General features: G+C 39.0%; 1 protein-coding gene across 5 annotated transcripts in view; it reads right to left on the reverse strand.

Moving 5' to 3' along the window:
• Nucleotides 1–27,321, reverse strand: part of KIAA0586 — a 103,118-nt gene that overhangs the window by 32,932 nt on the left and 42,865 nt on the right. For all 5 annotated transcript variants that reach the window (XR_014781043.1, XM_084792331.1, XM_084792329.1 and 2 more), the window contains 12 exons: nucleotides 25,574–25,761; nucleotides 23,405–23,515; nucleotides 19,657–19,737; nucleotides 17,381–17,574; nucleotides 16,071–16,189; nucleotides 11,756–11,955; nucleotides 9,239–9,395; nucleotides 8,108–8,327; nucleotides 7,250–7,500; nucleotides 5,835–5,905; nucleotides 3,431–3,553; nucleotides 2,351–2,498 (listed from right to left, as the gene is read on the reverse strand). Coding sequence is in view for 4 of the 5 variants with exons in the window: in XM_084792331.1 (XP_084648457.1) it covers nucleotides 2,351–2,498; nucleotides 3,431–3,553; nucleotides 5,835–5,905; nucleotides 7,250–7,500; nucleotides 8,108–8,327; nucleotides 9,239–9,395; nucleotides 11,756–11,955; nucleotides 16,071–16,189; nucleotides 17,381–17,574; nucleotides 19,657–19,737; nucleotides 23,405–23,515; nucleotides 25,574–25,761 (1,863 nt within the window). In the remaining variant the exon portion in view is untranslated. The remainder of the gene's footprint in view (nucleotides 1–2,350; nucleotides 2,499–3,430; nucleotides 3,554–5,834; nucleotides 5,906–7,249; nucleotides 7,501–8,107; nucleotides 8,328–9,238; nucleotides 9,396–11,755; nucleotides 11,956–16,070; nucleotides 16,190–17,380; nucleotides 17,575–19,656; nucleotides 19,738–23,404; nucleotides 23,516–25,573; nucleotides 25,762–27,321) is intronic.

Consider the following 27,321-nt stretch of genomic DNA (forward strand, 5'->3'; position numbering starts at 1 on the left):
TAAGAATACTGAAGCTGGGCGTGGTCACACACACCTTTAATCCTAGCACACGGGAAGCAGAGGCAGGCGGATCACTGTGAGTTTGAGGCCAGTCTGGTCTACAAAGCAAGTCCAGGACAGCTAAGGCAGAGAGAGTCCCTGTCTCGAAAAACCAAAAACCAAAAACCAAAAACCAAAAAAGCCCAATATATTCAGAACAGTCCGATAAGTCATACTAAAAGGCCACTGAGGCGGTTTAGTGGGTAAAGGTGCTGGCTGGCAAGACTGATGACCTAAGTTCAAATCCTGAGACCCACACGGTAGGAGAAGAAAGCTCTGGAAGTTATTATCTGAGATGCACGTGTGCACACACACACACACACTGGAAATCATTATCTGAGGTATACACTCACAGGCGCACACACACAAAATAAAACATTTTAATCAACAAGAATAGCAAATAATACACAATCCATCTTATTTTAAATATGATTATCCTTTTAAGATAATTATCTCTTAGTCTCAAGAAGAGATAATAGTTGTCAAATGACTAGGATTTTTCTAAAAAAATATGCTTTTACTAAATGCAAATATGATTTACTATACCACAGGTGATCTTCTGGGCACTACCAGAGACATAAAGACATGCTGGACAGGCTGCAAGCTTGAAGACTTAGGTTTACAACAATTTAAGTCCTAGCATCTGTCAGGTGATCTATGAGAGCCCTCTAGTGTTTGTTCTGTGCCTGCACTCTGTGCAGTCATTTTCTGTCCTATTACTCTGTCCTATGGAAACTCTCACCATATGTACAAAATCTTAAGTGACAGCAATCGTATGTGTAGTAAATGTCTTTCTATTCTGAACAATGTAAGGTTCTTACTCAGCATGAGGCCAACACTAAACACTCTACAATTTCAGGTAGAGCAAGTTTGTACTACCAAAGTTTCATTTATTTAAATTGGTGTAAGTAAAATTTTTACACTGTTGAAGTTTGTTTTTTGATATTAGAATACATTCTTAAATAAATATGGCCATGTTATGTATAATTTTAATGAGGATTTTTGTTTGTTTATTTTTGCTAGTGACATTACTTGTGGCCTACTTTATGTTTATTTTGTACTGAAGAAATGATTTTGTACAGAAGCAAACTGAAGTGATTTTTTTTCTTTTTTTTAGTTTTTTGAGACAAGGTTTCTTTGTGTAGCCTTAGCTGTCATGGATTTACTTTGTAGACAAGGCTGGCCTCGAATTCACAGAGATCCTCCTGTCTCTGCCTCCCTAAGTCCTGAAATTACAGGTGTCTGCTACCATGCCTGGCTTGAAGTGATTTTCTTTTCTTTCTTTCTTTCTTTCTTTCTTTTTTTTTTCTGAGACAGGGTTTTTCTATGTAGCTCTGGATGTTCTGGACTTGATTTATTAACCAGGCTGACCTCGAACTCACATCGATCCACCTGCCTCTGCCTCCCAAGTGCTGTGATTTTCTTATTTCAGTTCAAAACAGGCAATAAAGCAGTGCAGACAATTGACAACACACACACGCCATTTAAAAAGATAATTACTGTCCAATATTCCTGAGCACAAGAAGGCTAGCTATGGAGAAACTCTGTGTTACACATGCTTCCATCGGGCATGAGTTATAGCACTGTTGGCTGTGACCTCAGTGTTGGTGAATCAATGACATAAATTAGATACTATGTCTTTAAACAGAAACACACGTAAAGCTAGTTACATACTGATCAATGACAATGTTACGAGAAGCTTGCTGGAAGCCATTCTTGTATTTCTCCTAGGAGCAATGGTTCAGTGTTTGCAAACATATGCATACTTACCTTACAGGCCACAGCTACCACAGAAAAGGAGAATTAACTATATGCTATTAATTTCCAAAGTGCTACAACAGAAATTTCAGTTACTGTCTAAGAGTACCCAAATGCACTGACACACATCTGAAAAATTTGAAAAATCACACACTATAAAGAGTAAGTTTCTACAGCGGTTTGATCTCATTGAACTCTGTCCTAAATAGATCTGTTGGTTCTGAGGGAATATTTATATTTTTCTAGTATAATATTGATATATACAGTATATACTGATATATACAGATATAACATATCTGTATGAAAAATTTTAAGCATTTGTATGTGTCTTACAAAAACTATTTCATATCTGAACAGTACACATACTAAAAAAGACATGTTCAGGAAGAGGTGTTCACCTTTCACAAGAGCCTGTGAGGCCTCCATCTAAGAGACGCACTTGTCAATGTAGATAAGAGCACAACTATAGGTCATAGTGTAAAGTACTCGACAGCCATCAGGATGGGAAGAGTGCAAGAACCTGAACCACTAAGAACAACACCGTCACGTGTACCTAAGGCCATGTCCGACCGTGGCAACAGCAGCCTCGGATCCACCCGCGGGTCGGAAGGCTCTGTAGTAGTGGGTCCTGCTAAGATGTCCTCTGCTGCCAGCACCAGCCTTTGTCCTTCACTAAGCTCACCCACACTGTTATCCAAGTCCTTTAAAAATGAGAAAAACTGTTAAGCCATTGTATTAAATCAGTCAAAGCAGGAAACACTTTGTAAATATCATGATATATAACACACAAATGCTTATAATGTTACACTGAAGGTACATGAACTATCAGAAAGTTTAAGATGTTAGCTCAGGGGCTGGCAAGATGGTCCAGCAAGTTAGAACACTTGCCGTCAAGTCTGATAACCTGATTTCAATCCCTGGAGCCTACATGGTAGGAAAGAATCTACTACTACAAGTCACCCTGTGACCTCTACTTGCTCATGTACACCCTATATATACATATGTGTGTGTGTATATATATAAAATATACATAGAATACATAAATGTAAACTTTTCGAAAAAGTTTAATAAGGCATACAGTAATGTGTTCATATGTAGATGGGTGTGGGATGGTGCTGTACATACACATGTATGTGTGTGTGTCCATGTGTGTGCATGCATATATTGGTGAGGGATGGAACTGCACACATATACGTGCATGTGTGTGGGCACACATGCACGCACACATGCACTAAATATATCTTTAAAACTTCATTTTTTTTTTATTGTAGCATAAAAGATTGGAGCAGATTGCCTACATTTTTCTCACTTACAAAGCTCAGTTTAAGCCTGGCGTGGTAGTGCATGCCTGTAATCCCAACACTCAGGGAGGCAGAGGCAGGCGGATATCTCTGAGTTCAAGGCCAGCCTGGTCTACAAAGTGAGACTAGGACAGCCAGGGCTACACAGAGAAACCCTGTCTCGAAAAGAACCCAAAACAAAAACCCATCACTACAACAACAAAAACAAACTCAGTTCAGTCTAAGTTAAAGGGTCTATAACATTTTACATTGTCTTACCCAAATTAAAAATTGCATATTTTTTTTCCTATTTATATCTAGTCTTCCACCCAAACTTTATGGCTGAAAAGTACCTCTGCTTGTTGTGAAACTAGGAATTCCTGTTCTTGCTGAGTAAGAAGAGAAAGAATCGCACTTGCATGGAGCTTTTTCTGGGGCCTCCTAATCACCTGTCCTTCACTGGGAGGGTCATCTTCCTGGAGCAGACGCAAAGACAACATCAGAAAAGGCTAAAACACATTCCACTTTTCTCAATTATGATGAATAAAACTTTAGGAAGACATGATACCAGTATGTTTCAAAAGGTGGACTCTATTTTCATGTAGCTCTTGTTTCCATTTGAAGAAAACAAAAACATTTCACATCCGCCTTCAATGTGTATAACATTATAAAGCAATTTAAGTGTAGTCATAAGTCTACTTAAAAGTTGGATCTTCTGTCTCAAGCAACTAAACTACAGTGATTCCTAAGTGTCTGTGTGAAGCTCAAACAGAGCTCGGGTCTAAGGCGCACATGGCTTCCTGCTTCACATCTATGTTGTGCAAATCAGGACAGGGTGCAGTAAAAACAGCCAAGCACTCGGGTGATGCTGCAACCTGGACCACAGACAACATAAAAGCTGCAGAAACACACACAAGAGCATCTACAGACCCTCAGTGTTCCTCCTCCTCTGCACTGACATCTGTCTGTCTAAACTAGGGGATGGTATGCAATGCCTTCATTTTTGTGACACTTTATCTAGGTTTCACTGTGCCTCAAAACATCTGTCTGAAAAACAAGGGATGCCGTGAGCCTCGGCATCAAACAAAACAGATTTCCTTGTAAATACAAGTATGTATATAATTTAAAATTCACTAAAATAGTCATTTCTTGCCTTTGGCTATAAGGTAAAGTATAATAAATTTATTTAAATTATTTTTGGTTATTCTATCTTAATGAGATAAAGTTTATTAACGCTGGATACATGGTAGGGATAAATGCCTATCGGCATATGGTTTTAGTTAACTCTGGGTTCCAAGATTATATTTTTCATTTGAATTTACTATAAATTTGCTTACAGTTTTATTATAATTAGAAATAGTTTCAAATGTAGAAAAAGAAATGTTAGAATTTTGTTCATTTGATCAATTTACTTTAATACCAGATAAAGTTCTAAGAATTAGTAGCAATTTCATAGTGATGTATTAAATAGGCCAAAAGTAATTCACTGAAAGTAAGATTACTGCAGTTATGTCTTCTGCCAAATTATTTCACAACAGGGACTGCAACTCTCCTCACAAGATACTCAACCAGTTACTTGATAGGTAACCGTTTAAAACAACAACAACAACAACAACAACAAACCCAAAACACTGTTCAAACAAAACCTCAAAAGACTTTTTTTTTTCATTTTTCAAAAGCCTTGCTAACGAAGCATTCCCTACTCGTTTGAAAGGATCAGTGGTGACAGCGGTGCTCAGCCACAGGCTTGCTGTCAGTGACAGCTAAGTCCAGTTACTGTCCTGGGTTAAGTTACTAGAAAACATGAAGTGAAAATTTCTATTCCTTAACAGCTGTATAGAAAATGAATTATATGATAGCTGTATTCAAGTAAATAAAATACATAACATGACATTATAAATGCCCATTTTTCTCTTCATGGCATAGATAATAACCAGGAATGATTACTTTCCCTGGATCTTATATTTACTTTTACTTTTTAAAAAAAGATTTATTTTTATTACTTTTAATTATGTGTCTCTGTGTGAGTATGTGCATATAAGTATAGGTGTCCATGAAGTGCAGAAGAGGGGGTCAGATCCCTAGAGCTGGGATGACGGGTGTTATAAACCACCCAATATGGGTGCTGGAAACCACACTTGGGACCTACACAACAGGGGGTACCCCCCTTAACTGTTGTGCCATCTCTCCAGACCCTTATTTTGATTTTTAACTCATTAAATTTTAACCCATTAAATAAGTAAAGAGAAAGGGAGAATTATAACTAAGAGTAACGAGTATAACTAAATAACAATTATGACTAAGAAATTTAGAATATCTAAGATTGCCTGAAAGCACAGCTGAAACAATTCTAGGATCCATTACATAATTGCACTAACCTGTCTTCTGACTATCAGGACCTTACAGGTTAGTAACAAGTTTCTATCCCTCCCACCAGTATGTGGGATTATATCAGGTAACGTGTAAGCAACCCTAATTGCTTTCATTGCTAACATCTCTATCTCCCTCTCTCCTTCCCTGTCACCTCTCCTTTTCCCGCTGAAACAAGGTGATGCAATGTAGCTCTCCACCCCTTAACTGAGCCTCTGAAGGGTCTGGACCAGACAGGGACTTGCTACTGGTACCTGGACTCACCATAACATTTTACTAAACTTTGTGTCTATACCTCAAACAACCAAGGGAAACCCTGCTCAGCGGCAACAAGACATCCAGACATCCTTGTGGTGAGACTGCAACCCTGGAGTCAGTTTCCCTTACCATTTCTAGGGCATCCTGCAGAGTGCTGGATAAGCTGTCATTTATGTTCATCAGAATCAAGCCCCCATTTCCTAAAACCAGAAAAGTAAAGTAGAGCAATTAAAAGAAAATAAAATTAAAAAAAATAAGGGGGGGCATTTACTGGGAAACCTGGCCAGAAAGCACAGACCACTACATTTAAACTCACAGCTCAGTAGAAAAGCTGGTCAAGTTCCTATTTAGGTCATTATTAGGTAAATTACTCAGGCATAACAAACATGAGCTTTTTATTTCACCTATTAAGTAGTCAGAATTGTTTCTGTTGTTTAATTTTTTATTTTTATTTTTTGTTTGTTTTTTTCAAGGCAAGGTTTCTCTGGCTGTCTTGGAACTCACTCTGTAGACCAGGCTGGCCTCGAACTCAGAGATCTGCTGCCTCTGCCTCCTGGAATTAGAGGCATACACCACTCTGCGTGGCCCAGAAGTGGTTTTGAATTTGAATTTGTTATTATCTTATGGGTATGGGCTATTGTCCTCACTTGTATGTCTGTGCACCATCTGCATGCTTAGTGCCACGGAGACCAGAAGAGGACATCTGATCCCCTGAAATGCATTTACAGACAGGTGTGAGCCGCCGTGTAAGTGCTGGGAACTGAGCCTGCGTCCTCCACAAGAGCAGCCAGTGTGCTTAGGCACTGAGCTAGCTTTCCAGCCCTAGCCTGTCAGAATTTGAAGCAACTCCACGTAGCACAATAGCTATGATCTGAGAAATGGGCACTCCTACAAGTTGCTGAACATACTGAAGAACTGATTTAAATTCCAGCTGGATAATCTTCCCGGCAAGCACACTGACAGTGGATTGCTAATTTAAAGATGCCAATCTGTTTCAGTGTTCCACTTGCAGACATGGATTATGAAAGGTATCAGTAGGTGCACAAAGATATATGCAAAGATGGTCATGACAGCCTGCTATGTAGTCTGGAATATGGAAAACGATCTAAGTAAATGCCCCTCACTTAGGCATTATTTGAATACATCATACACCACTGGATAAAGACACGACCCATGTGCGTTGATATTGAACTATATTTACCACACATTACTTTGTAAAACACTCAGTTTTTACAATAATATATATAGCATGATCCTATGGAAAGGTATGTATACACACATAAATATGAATTTAGGTGTCTATGCATGCAAAGACAAAAATACACTGACAGACTATATTTCAAGCTATTATCAAATTCTGAGGGAAATTTTATTCTTCAAAATCACAGCCCAGAAAAGTTGACCAGCCTGCTCAGAACACATATTCCTTCTACTAAATCATGTTAAATCTACAAAGTTAAACGAAAACCTTTTTAAAGGTGGAGTTACCACTAAGGGAACTACTACAATGCGACTAACAAGCTCAGTTACTCTTGCTAACTTACTCTTAGTAGCCAAGTTTTGACCGCAGTTCAGTAAGACTTCCCCTTCAGAGATATGCCTGTCTGATGTTTCTGTCTCAGTGACAGTGAGGCTCAGGGTATTCTCCAGCGGGGATGAACCAGAACTTGCTATCTGCCGTGGAGGGGCCTTGGTGTCCTCAGGAAGTGGTGGCAAGGGAGCTGGCTCGGGAGGTGCAGGCTGGGCAGGGAAGTCGACACTCTCAGGTTCTTCGTCCTTAGCCACAGACATTACACTAAGAAGATAAAGGCACATTTGAATTACTAGGTCACGGGAGACCTGCATCCATTCACATGTGCAAAAGCAGACTTAACAGTCTCTTACAGCAGAGCATGTCTATGGTCTACACTATTAACTAATCAACACATTCATCTTTCTGAAGCTCTTGTGCTTTAATCAGAGGTCATCTTAAAAGCTGCTCTAGCCACAGAAGAAATCAATATGGAATATTCAGTAATACAAACATTCACTGAGCACAGTAAATGATGATCTACACTAGAGAAATAATTTTGTATTTCATTAATAATCAGATAGTTTATTCTTATTTACTTCAAATCTTTTTCAAAGACAAGAGAGTATGTTTAATTTAAAAATTTTTTTAATTTATAAAAGTTATTTTTTTCTAAAGAACAGACTAAAGCCATGAATGGTGGAAGTGTGCCTGGAATCCCAGCACTACGGAGCCCAGGGCAGGAGAATTAGCAATATAAGAACACCCTCAGCTACAAGGAAATTCCAGCCCAGCCACATCCCCGGCCTTTCATGCCATTTGACACGCAGGAATAGAGTGTGAAGACTGAATGGGGCAGGCTGCAGAATAACCAGCGGGTGCTTTTGCTTACATAGCTCTTGGGTGAAGAAGTTCTTGGACAGAGTTAGGGTTCTCTTCATCCAGTGGCAGGTCTCCGCTGCCCCACGGCTTGGCAAGTTCAGGGCTTGTCACCTTCAACTTGTCAATGGAAATGTCTGACAAAGATGGGGTAAGAGCTGCTGCTGGAGGAGGTGTGGACACAGGGGTAACTGTTGGGGTACTAACAAGTGTGACCGCAGGCGTATCACTTCCTGAGGATTAAAAAAGAAAAATTACAACTTTAACTTTCTAATAAGATGATTTGTTGTGTTTGGTAATCTTTGGCATTTAAATAATGACAACAATGATGGCTTTTAATAAGAAAGTTTCTAAATTTAAAACCTTAAAAATATGGCATTTTTATAATTACCATACATTTGAAACAGTGTCAGCAGGTACTAAGTTACACATTTTCAGAAATAATAGTTCCTGTGGATGCCTACTCTGAGAGTTACATTAGAAACATAAACCTCAGTCCACATATTGCAATATGGAGGAGGCCCCCTCTGAGCTCCCCAGGGACAGGAGCCCTACATGAGATTAGCAGCTCCCTGACAAGTGAGACCTCAGCCCGAAGGCTCCTGCTCTCTGGCTGCTACACAATGCCTTTTGTCATTCATAATGTAGCAAGAAAGCTCCCAGCAGAGGCAGCCCTATGGTCTGACCTCACATGCTATGGGATTTATCTGTAAGTTATAAATTACCTAGTGTGTGGTACTCTGTTGCAGCTACATAAGCAGTCAAGTAACAAGCAATTCCTTAGTTTCCTTGCAAGGAAAACCATTTACCGAAGCCTACTAGGCAGAAACAACAGTTGCTAAAAGTAAACCTGAGCTACAGAAACAACATTTTTAGGTGGAGGCAAGATGCCCCAACAAATAAAGCTCGGCCTGACACCTGCAGTTGAATCATGCTATGGTACCTGAGTTAAATGCAAGGAGAAAACCAACTTCTCCCTTGACCTCCACATACCACACAGACACAGACACACACAAACACACAGACACACAGGCACACAGATACAGACACACACAAACACATACAAACACACACAGAGACAGACACACACAGAGAGACACATAGACACACACATACACTGTTTTTAAAGAAACTAGGTTTCTACCTTTTTCAGCACGCATTTCTTTAATGGGAGAAGCCACATCCTGATCTGACTCACAGGGAGAGGAATCTGGAGTTTTTACTAGCACGTGTTCCTCAGGAGGTGATGGTGCGCGAGGAGGAGTGGGCTGCGGGGTAGCTACTGGAGCACAAACTCTTGCCTGAGATGAATTAGAGAAACAAAATACACTGTATTGTAATCACCCAAACAAAATAATATAAAACAATAATATGAACTCAATCCTAGACTACACAGAATTTAAATGGATGGTCAAAATAACAATACAATAAGATATTCTGTTTCTCTGTTACCAACCAGATAAAAATGGTCAAAACTACAAACTCATTAAGTGGCCATGCAACAAAAGGAAAGCTCTTTGACATTATCCTCTGGGAATGAAGGAACACCATGTAAAAAGTAATGGGAGGTAAGAAAAAGGAGAGGGTAGGAGAGATGAACTTGAGAGCCAAGACGCAATGAAGAAAAAAAGGCAACATTTTTATATTAATTTGTCAAAGAGGTTAATATTCCAAAATTCAAAGACATAAAAGGATAATAGTGAAAATGGTGACCTGTGCCCTTCCTATCTAGTTTCCTTCCTCAGAGTTATCAATTAATCTGCACCTTAGTCAAATGTTCAGCCAGGCGGTAGTGGCGCACGCCTTTTACCCCAGCACTTAGGAAGGAGAGGCAGGCAGATCTCTGTGAGTCTGAGGCCAGCCTGGTCTACAGAGTGAGTTTCAGGACAGTTCCAGGAAAACCCTGCCTTGAAAAAACAAAACTTCAAATGTATAATTGTACATATAAAAGATTAGTTTACAGGATTCATCTATATAAAAATGTCTTTGTGGGGGCTGAAGAGATGGCTCAGTGGTTAAGAGCGCCGCCTGCTTTTCCCGAGGTCCTGAGTTCAATTCCCAGCAACCACATGGTGGCTCATAGCCATCTATAATGTAATCTGATACCCTCTTCTGCAGATAAAGCACTCATATGCAATAAATAAAATAAATAAATCTTTTAAAAAATGTCTTTGTGGTTTACAGGATCAGAAGTAGCTGCAGAGTTTTAAAGAGTAACAGAGTCAATTTTGAATTTGTATCATTCCATGTTCCTACAATAGATTAGAAAATCTATGTAACATAGTGAGGATGACCAGACAAATAATGAAAGTATATGAAATACATTTTCTCCTAAAAACTAAAGGAAAATAAAAATGTTTTAAAGATTAAAAGTACTTAGCAAAGTAGGAAAGTATCTTTGTATGTGGAATCTAGATTTTAAATGTTATGTGACACGAACATACAAAACAAATATAAAACCAATGGTCTCAGTAAGGAAGAGGAGGAAGGACAAAAGAAGTAATGAGAGGTAGATAGAGAATATGAGCAAAGTAAACAATATATATATATGTATGAAATTTTATACTTTTTTTTTTTTTTTTGGAGACAAGGTTTCTCTGTACAGCCTTGGCTTCCTGGAACTCATCCTGTATACCAGGCTGGCCCTAAACTCACAGAGATATGCCTGCCTCTGCCTCTCAAGTGCTGGGATTAAAGGCATGAGCCACCACTGCCCAGCATAACCCATTATTTTTATATGTTTAAAAACAGTGAAAATTTCTTCTTAGGGAATACTACCAATGCCTTGGAGGTAGAGTCATCTACTCTCAAGTTTTGTATGTTTTTTTTTAAAAGAATATAGAGTTGGAGAGATGGCTCAGTAGTTAAGAGCACTGGCTGCTCTCCAGAGAAGCAGGGTTCAACTCCCATCACCCACATGGAAGCTCACTATTATCTGTTCCAGGAGATCAGATGCTTCCTTCTGGCTTCTGTGGGTACTGCATGAAAGTAGCAGACAGACACACATGCAGACACAACACTCATACACTTAAAATAACTTTTTAATATATTGCAGATATATATATTTTAGAAATGTATTCAACTGCCATCAATTGCAAAATGTAAGTAAGGAAAAAGTTGATCATTGTATCACACTTTGTAACTTTTCCATAGACTTTAAATTGTCAAGAAAAAAAAACTGCTATGCTGAATGTGGTAGCTCATACCTGACCACGGCCAGCTGCAGCTGCATAGTGACTTCAAAGCCAGCCTGGGCTACAAGAAACTTAATTTCAAAAACAAAATATTACGATGCTAGAGAAATCATTAATTACAGCGACAAGGAATAAAATTCTATCACAGTCTATGATCTTATAACATTAAGTTTAAAATCTATCTTTTTTATTTAGGTGCGGTGGTTCCCACATATAATACTAGCACTTTTTATATAGACTGAAGTAGAAGGGTTATCATGAGCTTGAGGCTACCCTGACCTACAGGGAGTTCCAGGCCAGCATAGACTATAGGGTGAGACCCTGTCTCAAGCACACGCACACACGCGCGCGCACACACACACACACACACACACACACACACACACAACTTGCTCTTTAATAATGTCTAAAAAGCTCCCCACAATTTTTAAATTCTTTAGTCACAAGAGAAGGGAAGGTATTCCTACCGGTGAGTTTGCTTTGTTTGTTGGAAGATCACCAGAAACACATATGGCAGCAGGCTCTTGCTTCTTTGTCTCTCTGTCACCTAACATGACAGCGATGGTCTCAGCCAGAGCTTCATTCACAAAATGACTGATCACATCCGAGCTCACAGGAACACCAGCATCAGCCATAAGCTGGAGTACTCCACTGCTTGTCCCTACGACTAAAAAACAAGAACTTAAATAATGCCAAGGAACATGCTTGCAGCCAAACCCTACCTCCTGAGAGTTACGGCGGCTGATGTGCATGGGATGTGAGCACGGAAGGAGGAGGGAAGATGAGCTCAGGGGCAAAGCTGAGAGCTTAAATGAACGGCCCTTTCCAACAAACCAAGAAGGAGAAAAACACACAAGGGAAACTTCACTTGGAATGACTTCTTCCCCACCACTGCAGAAGTTAATGAAGCAGTACATCTATGCTACATGCCCTCAGCTCAACACAATCCACTCCTGACAAACAACATGGACGCCGTGAGCTGGACGCAGGCCGCCCCCCCTCTAGTGCAGGTGTTAGTCCGTGACATGGCAGGCTGAGCCTCCTCCAGCTTCTGTAGCAGGAACTGGGAAGCTAAAGGTCGGGCTGTGAAGGAAGAACACGCTATTCTATCACTAAGAAGACAGGAAGAAGAAATGCTTTTTAAAAAGAACATGCGTGGTGCACATAAACTAACACAAATACACATACATATTAAAAAATCTTTAACAAAGGAAGGACAGAAACAACTACAGATTTATAGCCAATTAGTTCTCAACAAAGATATTAAGATAATTCAATAGAAAGCATTAAGAAAGAATACTAGAAAAATCTGAAATCCTAAGGAAGCTCCGATAGGGATGTAAAGTAAATACGTAAATTAATGAAAAAAATTAAAATCCATATGCAAAAAGAGAAAGAATAAAGATAAAATGAGGAGCATTTTAAAACCTCATTTTATATCATATATAAACCTTCACTTGAAATATACTATCAGGGTTGAGGGAGTCATTGAATGGTGGAATACTAGTCTAGCCTGGTCAAGGGCCCAAGTTTCAGTCCCTGGGAATGAACACACATGCACACACACACACACACACACACACACACACACACACACACGCACACGCACACGCACATGCACACGCACATACACACTCGCACGCGCACAGATGAAAGAAAGTCTGTGTATCACACTAGCTATCGAGAGTCATTATACTAGTCAGCATATTCAGATAAAGGCAAATAAGAACCACAGTGAGATCTCTCAGCATACAGGCAAACGGCTACAACATCCATTGTGCTACCACATCCCACTACACATGGGGGGCAACCCTAACAACCACACTACTGCTTGGGACAGATCATGGTACCTCCATTTGGAAAATGCTTAGCAAGTTCTGATAACTAGTTATTTATCACATGACTAGGATAAATTTGTCGGCAAATATTCTTAGCAGTTTTATTTATGACAGTCCAAGACTAAAAGACTATAAACACCAGCCAATTGGTAACTAGACTAACAGATTAAGGCACATAACACTAATATATGCAAAAACACGATTGCCAAGATATTACACCAGGACAGGAGAGATGGTTGAGAGTCATGCCTGACTACCCAAGTTCAACCCACCAGAGCCATGGCAGAAGGAGAAAATCAACTTCTACAAGTTGTCCTCTGATAACCACAGCACACTGTAGCAAACGTGTAGACACACACACACACACACAAACACACACACACACACAGTTAACGTAAAAAAGAATGTCACACTAAATAAGTCAGCCAACAGAAAAATAAGTTATATAATACTCATGTGTGAAAGTCTTCAAAGGATTAAAATGCAGTGGCAGAGAGCCAGATGCAGTTGTTGAGGCAACTGCACATGGTGGAGGCCAGGAACTGTCTGCAAAGCAGCTTAAGAAACCTTGGTACTGACAGAAATGTTTTAACATCATAATTAAATGCATAACCATTTTAAAATTTGTCAAAAAGAAAAAGAACTTGTCAAATTGTATACTTAGAACTGGTGAACTTGAAGCAACTACATTAAAATTTTTAAAAGACTGATGTCTTTCATATATATGTATATATTCACAAACATATACATATATATAGTCAATACTTTAGGAAACTTCTACAGCAGTATGTTTCCATATGACCCTTCAAATGGCCCTTAGTGTTAGCTGTCCCTCCCCATATTCCCTCCCCCCTTTCCTCTCCCCATTCCTATTTAATCCTCCTGCTTCAGTCTCCCCCTGCAGCTCCACACTGTAGTTCTCCTTCCCCCTCCTTGGGAGAGCCTCCCCTCCTCCACACCTAACCTCTGTGGTTATATGAATTACAGCATGCCTACCAAAGGGCTTTAAAGCCACATCCACTAACACAGAGACCCACACTGTACATTGTACAGAGAGTGAGAGGATTTGCAACACTCCATCCTAACTGGGATGTCTTCTTCAAACCACTCCTCTCAGGAAGCTATGCAGAAGAGGAGGAGGGAAGCTTGGATGAGCCAGAGGGAATGGAGGACAGCAAGAAGACAGCGTCCAGACACCGCAGGACTGATGCACACAGGACCTCAGAGGCTGTGGCAGTGAGCACAGGGCCTGCACAGACTCAAGCCAGACTGGATCCCAGATGAGAGGGGGACGTGGACATGAGCTCCCAACTTTTACCAAGAAGCTATCTCCAAGCTTGCAAAGGAAAGTTAGCTTTCTCTAGTGGAGTCTCACTGGGCAAGGGCAGACCCCACCCCAGCAGCAGGTGTCAATACTAAATGAACTGACTGGCAATTCTCCAGACTTTTGTATTGTGTTGCTTGGTTTTTGTATCATGCTACTCTGTTGTTTTCTTACTGGTCTTTTTCTTGTATATTATGGTTTCTGACTTTTTGTTCTTATGGGTTTTGTTTTGGTGTGTGTTTTTTGTGCTTTTTTTTCTTTTTCGAATCTGGTTTGTTTGTCTGTTTTCTAAAGAGAGAAAGAAGGTCATAAAGTATAGTGAGTTAGGAGGTAGGAAGTTAGAATATAAAAAAGACAAACTGTGGGGCTAGAGAAAGGAAAGTAGACAAAGATAAGGAAAGAAAAATCAAGAGTCAAAGGGAGACAAGAAGGAGAAGTAGAGGAATGGCATGGGATTCTTACAGAAAGGCTCCTTTAGCCATCAGTAAGAAGCAGCATCCTTAATATTGAATAATCTAGTCTAGAGAGTAACAGAGATATGTCAGACAATAATATACTTACATCTACTGTAAATGTGTAATGATTAATCTTGTCACCTTGATGGTATTTGGAACTGCCTAGGAGACACACCTCTGGGTTTGTCTATGAGGACGTTTTCAGGGAGATTTAACTAGGACGAAAAGACCCACCCTTAATGTGGACAGCACCATGCCATGGACTAGGGCTCTGGACCACATTTGAAAGAGGAAGGAGTTGAGTATGAAGTATTTATGTCTCCTAGCTTCCTACGGATGCAATGTGACCAGCTATGTTACACACCCGTGTTTTCTGCGTGAGGTTGTGACCAGCTATGTTATACACCCATGTTTTCTGTGTGAGGTTGTGACCAGCTATGTTATACACCCATGTTTTCTGTGTGAGGTTGTGACTAGCTATGTTATACACCGTGTTTTCTGAGTGAGGCTGTGACCAGCTATGTTATACACCTGTGTTTTCTGAGTGAGGCTGGGACCAGCTGAGTGAGGCTGTGATGTGACTGGACACATTGTGCTCCCACTGCCATGTCTTTCCCACCACAATGAACTTCTTCTTTCTCAAGCCATCAAACAAAATAAACCTTTCCTCTGTAAGTTTCCCTTTGCAAGGTATGTGGTTGCACCAATGAGAAAGAATATAAGTAGGGGCCAGAAAGATGGTTTAGTGGGTAAAGGCACCTCCCCCAAAGCTGATGACATGAGTAACTACTCCTAGAACCCACTGTGAGAGAACTTAATTCCAAAAGTTGTCTCTGACCTGGGCATGAATGTACGCATACACGCACGCACATAGTGTTCTATTGTTCCTCCACAATATGTATTTTACATAGCATATTTATATAATTTATATATATTTATTTCATAAATACATTACTGTGGAGGAACACTGGAATCCTGGAGAATGGCTTAGACCTGGAAGCTGCAGTATGTAACAGGTGGGGGAAGGCAATGCTGATCTCATCTGCAGAGCAGCAGAAAGTGAGATAACTAAGGACCCATTTGACCGCAGAGGACAGACGTCCACAGCAACCAAAGAAAGGCTTTATCCTGTAATAACAGTGACCATAGTGTCCATCTCACGTACCAATGTCAGAAGTGGACGGGTCGCTCGCCTCACTAATTGAAACACTGGCATCAAGCCTGGCCCGCTGCTGGAGAGGATAGAGCCCAGAGATAATTCTTGACATTATTTCTTGTTCTACCCTAGAAGTATAAAATTAAATATACCTAAATTTGGTTAAACGTATAAAATGTTAGCTATATCACTCTTAAGAAGAAGCTGTGCTCAGGCTGGTGGTGGTAGCTCACGCCTTTAATCCCAGCACTTGGGAGGCAGAGGCAGGCGATCTCTTGAGTTGGAGGCCAGCCTGGTCTGCAAAGCGAGTCCAGGACAGCCAGGACCACAAAAGAAACCCTGTTTTAAACCCCCTGCCCCCTCCACCCCCAAAAAAGAATAAGCTGTGCTCACAGCACAGACATGCAAAAGCAGCCTGCTGGATGGTACAGCTGGAAGGAAAAGAACTTGTCTCTTCTGCTAAGACAAACCCATGAAACGCTCCTTCTGAGAGACAGATATGAAAACAACTTAGAGCTTTTCATATTAGCCTGACAGAAAGCTCCCTACAACACCCCTAGTTAAGTATATCATTTGGGCTGATAATTATCCTGTATATCATGTACTGGAAAAGTGTGCTTCTCATTCAGAGCACACATATAAAGTGGTATCAGACCAAAGCTCCATCAAGTTCACTGAGCAGAGTTTGTGACTAAGCAAGTGCATAAACAGCATCCTTAAACTAGCCATGTGATGCTTCTATTTGTGAATTAATTAGAACAAAGTGATTTTGTTTTTTAAAATGCTAGAAAAATTCCTGTTCTCAACAAAAACACAAACACAAACTGCAATATAGGGTAGGGTTCTTTTCCTTGAAAAGGAAAGACAAATATATTTCAAGGTCACTGTTAAGAAGATGAAAGGAAAAGCAAAGAGTACAGAGTAGGCAACTTCTTTAATACACTGTTTTAGATCAGCTAATAGGCATATTAAAAATTACTGTTATATATATGATATATAACATATGTGATATATAACATTATCATATATATATATATATATATATATAAAATTCAGAAAAAAATTCCTTAATTGGTAAGGTTCATTCATAATCCTAGATCAGAGATAGTACAGTTGACAACCTGATATATATTTCAAACATTCATTCACTGCAAACTTATTTTAAGGTCTTAAGAGGTAGGTTTACACTATACCAGGATACTTTATTTTATTTGCTATTTATACACCAGGATATTCACTCTTACTGAATATTCTTCTAAATCAGTTCCATTTTTATCTGCTGTTCTGATTCTACTCACAAAGTGAGGTTATAAACTTACCACTGAATTAAACTATTTTCCAATGTTTCTTTTCTCTCAATTACTTTATCCAAAATATCAGTAGTGGGAGGAAGAGCAGCAACCACTGGAGGAAATGAAGGGCCATTATACTTTGTAGGGACAACTTGAACACTTCTGTTAAACTCCAAAATTGGTGCAGAGCATTCGGGAATTTCATCACATTTTTCCTCTTCCTGGTAACGTAATAAAAACAAAACGGTTATATTCATGCATCTATCCAACATCTACTGATTGCCAAACACAGGCAAAGAATTCAGCTATGTGAATTAACCAACATCCACAAGCCAGCCAGTAACCTTCCGCTTAGCTGGTGTGACACTAAATATAGCATAGGCACTACACTTATTCCCAACACAGACATGAATCACATGTGACACTAAAGAACATGCATTAACAGATTGTCTTTTGCAAATTCCATGTCCAAGCTCTGGGTATAATTTAGTGGTAGGACACTTGCCTATCCTGAATTTGATTTCCACATCACCACAAACACAACATTAAAAAAAAAAAACTCATTCTATGTAGTCATAAAGAAAGAAAATTTGAAAATTCTAATATTAAAGATGAAAATATCCAGAAATTTATGAACTCGATTATCACAAAAAAACTTGATGATCCCAAATATTTCTTTATTCTATCAGAACCTGCAATTTACATATAGTATATATACATATAGTTTATCTTACATATTATTTTCATCATCATATCACATTTCAAAGTTACTTCTTAATTTTTAAAAACTTTTCCTTATGAAAAATGTCATGGTTAAAAGTAAACAAAATTATGCATAGGTACTACATGTCACATTTAAATGATATGAACTGCATGTATCTGGTCGACAACCTCAACAATTATCAACTCAGTCAACTCCGCATCTAAATTGTCCACTCCATCCACTTTCTCTTTCATAGATCATTTTGATCCAAATCACAAATCTAAGTTTACCTATAGTTAAATAAACATCTCAAAAATGCCAGTCTCTGTAAGTATCACAGCTCATCAGTGCCCTATTGAGGAATAAAGTCCTCAGGTAGTGAGTGGAAGAGCACAGAAAGCCTTGACACTCAACCACAAATCCATTGTTAGTTCTGCAACTGTTTCTTCCACATATACACTGAAAAAACAATTCTATTAAACAGTAACAACAAGCTAGGAACATAGAGACAAGTAAGTTTCCTAGCTTTAAAACACGTGTGTAGCATTCACATAAGGGAACATATCTTGGGTACATAAATACAATGCATACCTCTGCATATTCTAAAAAATATGATCTTATTTAAAACTTTGTGTTCGTTTTGTGTGTATGTATACATGTCTGAGTTTAAATATTTGCAGCACATGTGCAGGAGCCAGCAGAGGTCAGAAGCGGTCGGATCCTCGGTAAATGGAGTTGCAGGCAGTTGAGTCACCATGTGGGTGCTGAGATCTGAATTCAGGTCCCCCACAAGGGGAACAAGGCTCTTCACCACTGAGCCACTTTGCTAGCCCCTCATTTTTCATTAACAAAATTAGTGAAAGAAATGTGAAAAGTGTTTTCCCTAATGCTAACTGCCTTATTCATAATATTAAAATAATCTTGTGTGTGTGTCTATTTTCATGTGTTTATGTTTTCCTATCTCTGCTATTTTATTATTTCCACCATGTTCATAACTCTGACATCCAAATTTTTAAAGATTTATTTATTAATATGTATACAGTTTTCTACCTGCATGCCAGGAGAGGGTATCAGATCACATTATAGATGGTGGTGAGCCACCATGTGGTTGCTGAAAATTGAACTCAAGACTTCTGGAAGAGCAGTCAGTGCTCTTAGCCTCTGGCCATCTCTCCAGCCCCCTTCCTTGGATTTTTTTTTACTATTTATAACTTTTTTCTCAAAAAAACAAAAACAAAAACAAAAACAAAACAACAACGACAAAAAAAAACCCTGCCTCCAGAAATCAAAGAGTTAAACGTAATACAATGGAGAGAGGGAAGGCAGAGAGGTGAAGGCAGCAAGTAAGTTCCAGATGGGACTCAGCAGACTACCATTAAGTTTACGAAGACAACAGTATACTACAGAAAAAAACTTCATAATCTTAAGAGATTTTAAAAAGTGTATGTAAAAGTTAAAGCCTATTTAAATCAAACTGAAGACAGGTTTCTCACAGCTTTGCAACACAGTTGTGACAGTCAAAAGACAGTCATCCACTTGGAAAACCATTTGTAGGAAAATGACTTCCTGTGTTTTTTTCTATGTCTCTAAACTTTGTTACCTGAATAACATCGATTACTTTTTCAAAGTTAGTTCCTGGAAGTTGCACCTCCTCTTCTTCCATCTTCATTAATTCTGGAGTCTAAAGAAATATTTTAGTAAGTTTTATTGCCTTCAATTTTAAATACCTACATATAATTTCTCAGATATATGTAGCCCTATTTTTTTAATATTCTGTTCAAAAGTGATTTAATTAGTAAATAAAATCCAGGTTAGTCCTCAATCATTATCTCATCATTTCAAGAACTAAAACAAATTATTTGGGCGGGGCTTTGAGATAGGGTTTCTCTGTGTAACCTTGGATATCTTGGAAGTAGAACTCATAGATATCTGCCTGCCTCTGCCTCCTGAGTGCTGGAACTAAAGGTGTGTGCCACCATCACCTGGCCAAAAAAGTATTTTCAATTAAATATTTTATTTTATTTTATTTTTTTGGTTGGAAAGATGGCTCAGAGGTTGAGGGCACTGGCTCCTCTTCCGAAAGTCCTGGGCTCAGTCCCCAGTGACCACATGGTGGCTCACAACCATCTATTGTGGGATCTGGTGTCCTTTTCTGGTGGGCGGGCACACATTCAGGCAGAGCATTATGTGCTTGATTAATGAATGGATCTTTAAAAGAAAAAAATCTATTTTTAAAATTATCTTGGTGGCATGGTTCACATCTCTTAACTCCAGCACTCAGGAGACCATGGCAGGAGGATTACTGTGAGTTCAAAGTTAGTAGTTCTAAGATAGTTTAGGTTATACTGTGAGCCCTGTCTCAAAAGACAAATACATATACCAGTATGACATTTAAACTATACCAATAAATATAAATTTTCAAAAATTTACATTTGTTTATTTTATTTTGTGTCCACAATGACATCAAAGCCTTCAAACAAAGGATCAAAGTATAATTACAGGGATCAGTTTTCTCCTTACATCATGTGGGTCTTGGGGATTAAACCAGGTCGTCAGGCTTAGCCACACATGCTCTTACCCAATGAGCCGTATCCCCAGACTCCAGGCAAAATCTAAAGAACTACTGACAGGACAATTTTACACTCTGAGGAAAATGTAGCTATGTAAGTGTACACATTCACAGACCCACAAAAGATAGATACAGTTTCAAATCATTTTATTTTATTTTGTTTTTCGAGACAGGGTTTCTCTGTGTAGCTTTGGCTATCCTGGACTCGCTTTGTAGACCAGGCTGGCCTCAAACTCACAACGATCCACCTGCCTCTGCCTCCTGCATGCTGGGATTAAAGGTGTGCGCCAACATGCCCAGCTTATTTTATTTTTTTAAAGATTTATTTATTTATTATTCATTGTGTATGAGCATTTTATCTGCAGAAGAGGGCATCAGATCACACTATAAATGGTTGTGAGCCACCATGTGGTTGCTGGGAATTGAACTCAGGACCTCCAGAAGAGCAGGAGGTGCTCTAAACCACTGAGCCATCTTTCCAGCCCTCAAATCATTTTAAAAGTAAAGAAAAATAAGGCCAGCAAGATGGTCAGTACATCTTTACTTTGTACATGTCAACCAGCCAGACGACCTGAGTTTGATTTCTTTTTTATTTTTCTTTCTTTCTTTTTCTTTTTTGGTTTTTTGAGACACGGTTTCTCTGTGTAGCCTTGGCTGTCCTGGACTAGCTTTGTAGACCAGGGCAGGCTTGAACTCACAGCGATCCGTCTGCCTCTGCCTCCCGAGTGCTGGGACTGAGTTTGATTTCTGAGAGCCACATAATAGAAGGAAATAAACAACTCGTGAACATTGTCTTTCGATCTCTATATACAACATGCCATAGACATCATAGATGTGAACTGCATACACGCATGTACACACACAGACACACACACGTATAATTTAAATTTTAAAAAGGCAAGGACTAGAGTGATGTCTCGGTGGTAAAGCACTTGCTCCCCTTGCAGAAACCGGATTGGCACCCACATCAGACAGCTCACGATTGCCTGTAACACAGCTTAGAATCCTCTGACCTCTATGGGCACCTGCATGAACTTGGTGCATATAAAGCCTCACACAGGCCCACACATACAGAAATTTAAGTAATGAATAAGTAAATCTTAAATTTTTTAAATAAAAATAAAGTTATCTTCAAATTTACTATTTAGGCCTTACTATATAAAATCTAGTTACTGAAAATAACAAGTTTCTTGCTAAAAACAAAATTATACAGAATCCGAATGTTCTGATAAACTTCTAAAAAACCAAAACTACTTACAAAAAGTGAACTATTCCATTTAGGATCAATTCTATTACAGTGTTGATAATCATGAAAGATTTTTGAGTTTTGTTTCCCCAACCCTCTTTAAACAGGTCTCACTGAGGCAGCCTGGCTGTTGTCCTAGAGCTGGCTCGGAAGACCAGGTGGCCTTGAACTCACAGAAATCTTCCTGTCTCTGGCTCTTAAATGCTGGGATTAAAGGTGTGCACAATTGTTCCCAACTGATTTTTGGCTTTTGTTTCTGGTTTGTTTGCTTGCTTTTTTTTTTTTTTTTTCCAGACAGGGTCTCAGTCATGAAGCCCTTACGTAGCTCACCTCAAATCCACAGGAATCTGTCTTCTGCCATCACACCCAGAAATTTTTGATATTTTTAAAAACTATAAACTCAGGGCTGGAGAGATGGCTCAGTGGTTAAGAGCAACAACTGCTCTTCCAAAGGTCCTGAGTTCAATTCCCAGCAACCACATGGTGGCTCACAACCATCTATAATGTGATCTGATGTGTAATGTATACATAATAAAAAGATTAATAAACAAAAACAAACTATAAACTCAATGATCAATTTGTTATATTAGATAAAACCAGGGACATGTAATAAAAGTTATATTGTAATAAAAGTTATTGCTGTAATGGAAGTTATAATATCATTATTAGCAAGCAAATTAATACAAAAATATATATATATTTGCATGTCAACAATGTGATAAGAATTTTAACATCTCAAAAAATTTTTCATTATTAAAACGCAAATTCTGGATGAGAAAAGGCTCCTGTAGCCAAGCCTGACAACCAGGTTTGATCCCCCAAACCCACACGTGGTGGAAGGAGAACAGACTGTTGGTTGTTCTCTAACTTCTGCATGTACACTGTGTCATGCACACACATGCACACACATGCAGGTGCACATGCACACACACATACATACAAAATAAGTAAATGCATAAAAGTTATTCCAATTTACATATAAATCAAATATTGCCAAAGATATAGAAATTCTTTCACCTGTGAGAGTCTCACAATTACTACGTTATACTAAGAATCACCATGTTCTGAATATTTATAAAGATATCAAACCAGCTTTAGAAATCTGTAGACAGCCGGGCGTGGTGGCGCGCGCCTTTAATCCCAGCACTCAGGAGGCAGAGGCAGGCGGATCGCTGTGAGTTCGAGGCCAGCCTGGTCTACAAAGTGAGTCCAGGATGGCCAAGGCTACATAGAGAGACCCTGTCTCGAAAAAAAAAAAAAAAAAAAAAAAAAAAAAAAAAAAAGAAATCTGTAGACAATTTAACACTCATTTCGATTTCATCATAAACCTAAATTATTGTTACATATTACAGATTATATAGCTCTGGCTGGAACTCACTATGTAGACCAGGGTGGCCTCAGAGAGATCTGCCTGCCTTTTGCCTCCTAAGAGCTTAAAAATATGGACCATCACATCCACCATAGCATACTATGATGTGGTAAGATCTCTGCGTGGAGTAACAGTTAACAATATGAAAGAACTCTGAAGCCTACCTGGATCCAGGTGTGAAATGGAGGAAGAGGGGCTTCTTTGGGACTTGGCGGAAGGGAAATTCTATCAGAACTGCTGTATGAAAGGCTATCAATATCCACACTAGGTAAAATCTACAACAGAACAGAACAGAACATCTGGCTTTTGTTTGCCATTATGACTTAACTGTCAAAAACAGACAAAACATGCTCTTTAAATTTTTACTGACACTAACAGATATTTTGTATTATGAAAGGATATTATACACTATCCTGTTTCTCCTCCTCTTCCTCCTCTTCCTCTTCCTATCTTTTGAGATGGGATTTCTCTGTGTAGCCTTAGCTGCCCTAAAACCATTCAATAGTTCAGGCTGGCCTCAAACTCACAGAGATCTGCCTGCTAAGTGCTAGGATTAAAGGTGTGCACCACCACCTGGCCTGATCCTGCCTCTGCCTGCTGCTAAGTGCTGGGGTTAAAAGTGCGCACCACCACCTGGCCTGATCCTGCTTCTTTGCAGACTTTCTATTTTAAGGGTTATACACTCCTTAAGTATTTACTCATATTCCTTATTGGCAGTTTTCCCCATTGTTACACACAGATCCTAACAACAACCTAATATTTTTATATATGCAGTGTTTTCTTCCCAAACTTTGAATTATTCCATCATGTTAGAGAGATTTTGATGAACTTCTTGGGCCACAGTACATGGATATTCAATATTCTTAGTAATCATTGGCAAAATCCTATCCAATTTATGTTTACATCATCAAAAACATAATTCTAAGCTTTATCCAACTCTCAGCTAAAATGAAGTTTTTCAATAGCAATAATTAAATGGGAATGTGTTAGCATTATTTTAGTTTTTATTTTCTTAGCTACAAGCAAAACTTGCATCTAACCTCCTTGTGCTTAGATGTCCTTACTGCTCTCATAGACTCTCATTCGTGGACCTGGACAACACCTGGACCTGGCCTTATGTTCTCTTATAACTTACTTGTCTTTGTATTTAAGAACAAATTCTTTACTAGGATCTTGCTCTCATAAGTTCTCACCATAAACAGTTTCCCTTTTTAGTTAAATTGTTTTGACATATATAACTTTTAGATTTTAGGTTCAAATCTCTTTCCTATTGTATCTAAAGTATCTTCCCCAATATCTGGAATTTGCTTCAGTTTTAATAAAAATTCAGTGAATTATCTTCAAATTTTTATGATTTTCTATTTTATAATTTGAACTGGCCAGTTTGAAGCTAATGTGCTATACAGTAAGAACTTAGTTCTAAATTAATCTTTTATCATTAAGCTAAACATAACACACATTATTTTACTATCAAGTCTCTGTCATGTCATAGTCTTCATAAATAATAAAGTTAATTCTGAAATCTCACTATATTGATCCAGTAATCTCCACTGGTCTTACATTACCTATGGTGCTTGGCCTTGAACTTGCTCTGCAGCTAAAGATGACCTTGAACTCCTGATCTTTCATCCTCTACTTCTCAAATAAGCCACCATGCCTGGCTCATTAACTTTTTTCTACACCTTTTATTCTTCTACATATCAAAATTATCCTCAAGTTCAAGTTTAAAAAAATGAAATTTCATGTTATTTTTTAAAAAAAAGCATATCACTAAAATTGCACATTACATTGAGAAGAACAGTTAACGTGAATGGTTTTTGTGAATTAAAAAAAATGCATTCTTTCTACAGTCCTCATGTCCTATGATTGGATAAAGTTTGAAGTATTGATTATATTAGTCACACCCTTCATTAACTTTATTGTTTATTTTATTGTATGTTTTTGTTTGCTTGCCTGCTTACTAGTTTATTATTGAGGCAGTGACTCCCTGTGTAACCCTAGCTGGCTAGCTAGCTAGAAACTTACTAGGTAGACCAGGATGGCCTTGAATCTGTGGCATTCCTCCTATGCTTGCCTCCTGGGTGCTTGTACTTCCTTTTTAAAAGTTAATTATAGTACACTGCTCAGCCATTCCTTTAGATCACTGACTTAGAAGCGCAGCTCAAGCTCTGCAGAGCAAGAACATAAGCATCACAGTACGACCACAGTCTCACAGCAGCAGAGGAACCTCACTGAAAGCGAAGTCCCCATAGAGTCATGAGTGAGTTTTCGGTGCTAGCGGCTTACGTTGCTTGCTTTGGCTGTGACGGGTCTGCTCGTGCACCCCAGCATACCTGCACAGAGAGCTGGGGCGGGTCCTTCTTCTCTGACTTCATCTCCACAACTGCTATGTTAGGTTTTTTGACTCCAGCTTCTCCTTTTCGAGATGATGGAGGAATAGAAGTTGTCACAATTATAGGATGGGGCTTGTTTACCATTACTCCAGCAGGTGGTATGGAATCACTATTACTTTGAGTTTGTCCTATGAAATTTAGGGTAGAGAGTAAGTTAGCTGTTTCTAAGATAAAAGAAAAAATCAAATTTAATGCCTGGATCTTCGTAACTGTTCTTGAATACAAAAGGAAAGTGACATCTCAATTGCCGGTCTCCTCATCACCACGGTCTACACATGCTCACATGTCAGCCTAGTAACGTTCAACTATTAGTATTTGAACGTAATTCCCACTTCACGTACACTATCTCAATTCTTAAAATAAAGGTTACATTCTACATATTAAAACATATTCCATATTGTCAGGTTTCATTCCAAAAACCCTACTTGTTTTTTTACATTTCAAAGCAAAGATTAAGGAGCTGGGCATAGAGGTCCAGAGAAAGCCCTGAGTGAAAACCTGCTGTCCACATGGACACAGTTGTGTCAAAGGCCTCAGTGCCTCAGCCCCATGGGAAATGGCAGAACCTTCCCCTGGCTAGGCTCAGGGAATGTGTGTGAGAAGATGTCCCCCACAGCTCTCTCCTCCCATGGCCCCTGGGTGTTTCTCCCCTACAGAGAATGAACCAACTAAGATTAAGAAAGCCTGTCTCCTTGTTTATCTGTAGGCACTAACCCTGCCCCTTTATTAAGCCCTATTCAACAACCCGAGCCTCTTAGTTCAACTGTATGTGACAAACAGGAGCTTCTCAGGTGCAGAGCTCTCGTCACAGAGCCCAGGCACTGGCCCAGCTGTTCCCCAGCTGTTCTGTACGCCATCTGTGTGTGTCTGTCTTCTCTTCATTCTCTTGCTGATCACGTCAGGTCCAAGTCCCTGAGGCTGTGCAAGGGTCCCGCACATGCCCATACCCAGCACTTAGATGGCTGAGGCAGGAGGACTGCTAAAGGTCTGAGGCCAGCTTAGGCTATATAGTGAATCCAAAGTTAGCATGGTCTACTGTGAGACCCTGTCTTAATAAACAAACAAAGAAACAAATGAACAAATGTAGCCTTCATTTATACTAACAGTGCATTCCCAGAGAAAGAAATCAGGAAAAAAATTTTCACTCAAAATAACTCCAAAACATTTTGTGTTTAGGAGTATATCTAACTAACGACGTGAAGGACCTTTACAACAAAAACTTGAAGATATTAAAAAAGAGAACTATAGAAGATACAAGATGACAGACATTCCAAGCTCCTGGACTGTAAGAATTAATATTGTGAAAATGACTATACTACCAAAATTCACTTCAGATTTAATACAATAGCCACCTAAATTCAAACATCCTATTTCACAGTTTTAGGAAAGGCAATACTATTCATTTGCAACTACAAAACGCCACCAAACAGACAAAGCAATCCTATGGAGTAAATAACAACACTGTGGATATATTACGACACCCAATCTCAAATTATACTATAGAGCCATAATGGTAGAGACAGCCTGGACCTGCATAAAAATATACAGGTAAACCAAGGAATAGAAGGGAGGACCCAGAAATAAAATGGCTATGCTTACTTAATTTTTGACAAAGGAGACAAAAATGTACACTGGAAAAATGATAGTCAGCTCAATAAATGGTGCTGGAAAGCTGGGTTTCTACCTAT

Source organism: Acomys minous (assembly GCF_964271855.1).
Source record: "Acomys minous genome assembly, chromosome: 8".
Taxonomy (NCBI): domain Eukaryota; kingdom Metazoa; phylum Chordata; class Mammalia; order Rodentia; family Muridae; genus Acomys; species Acomys minous.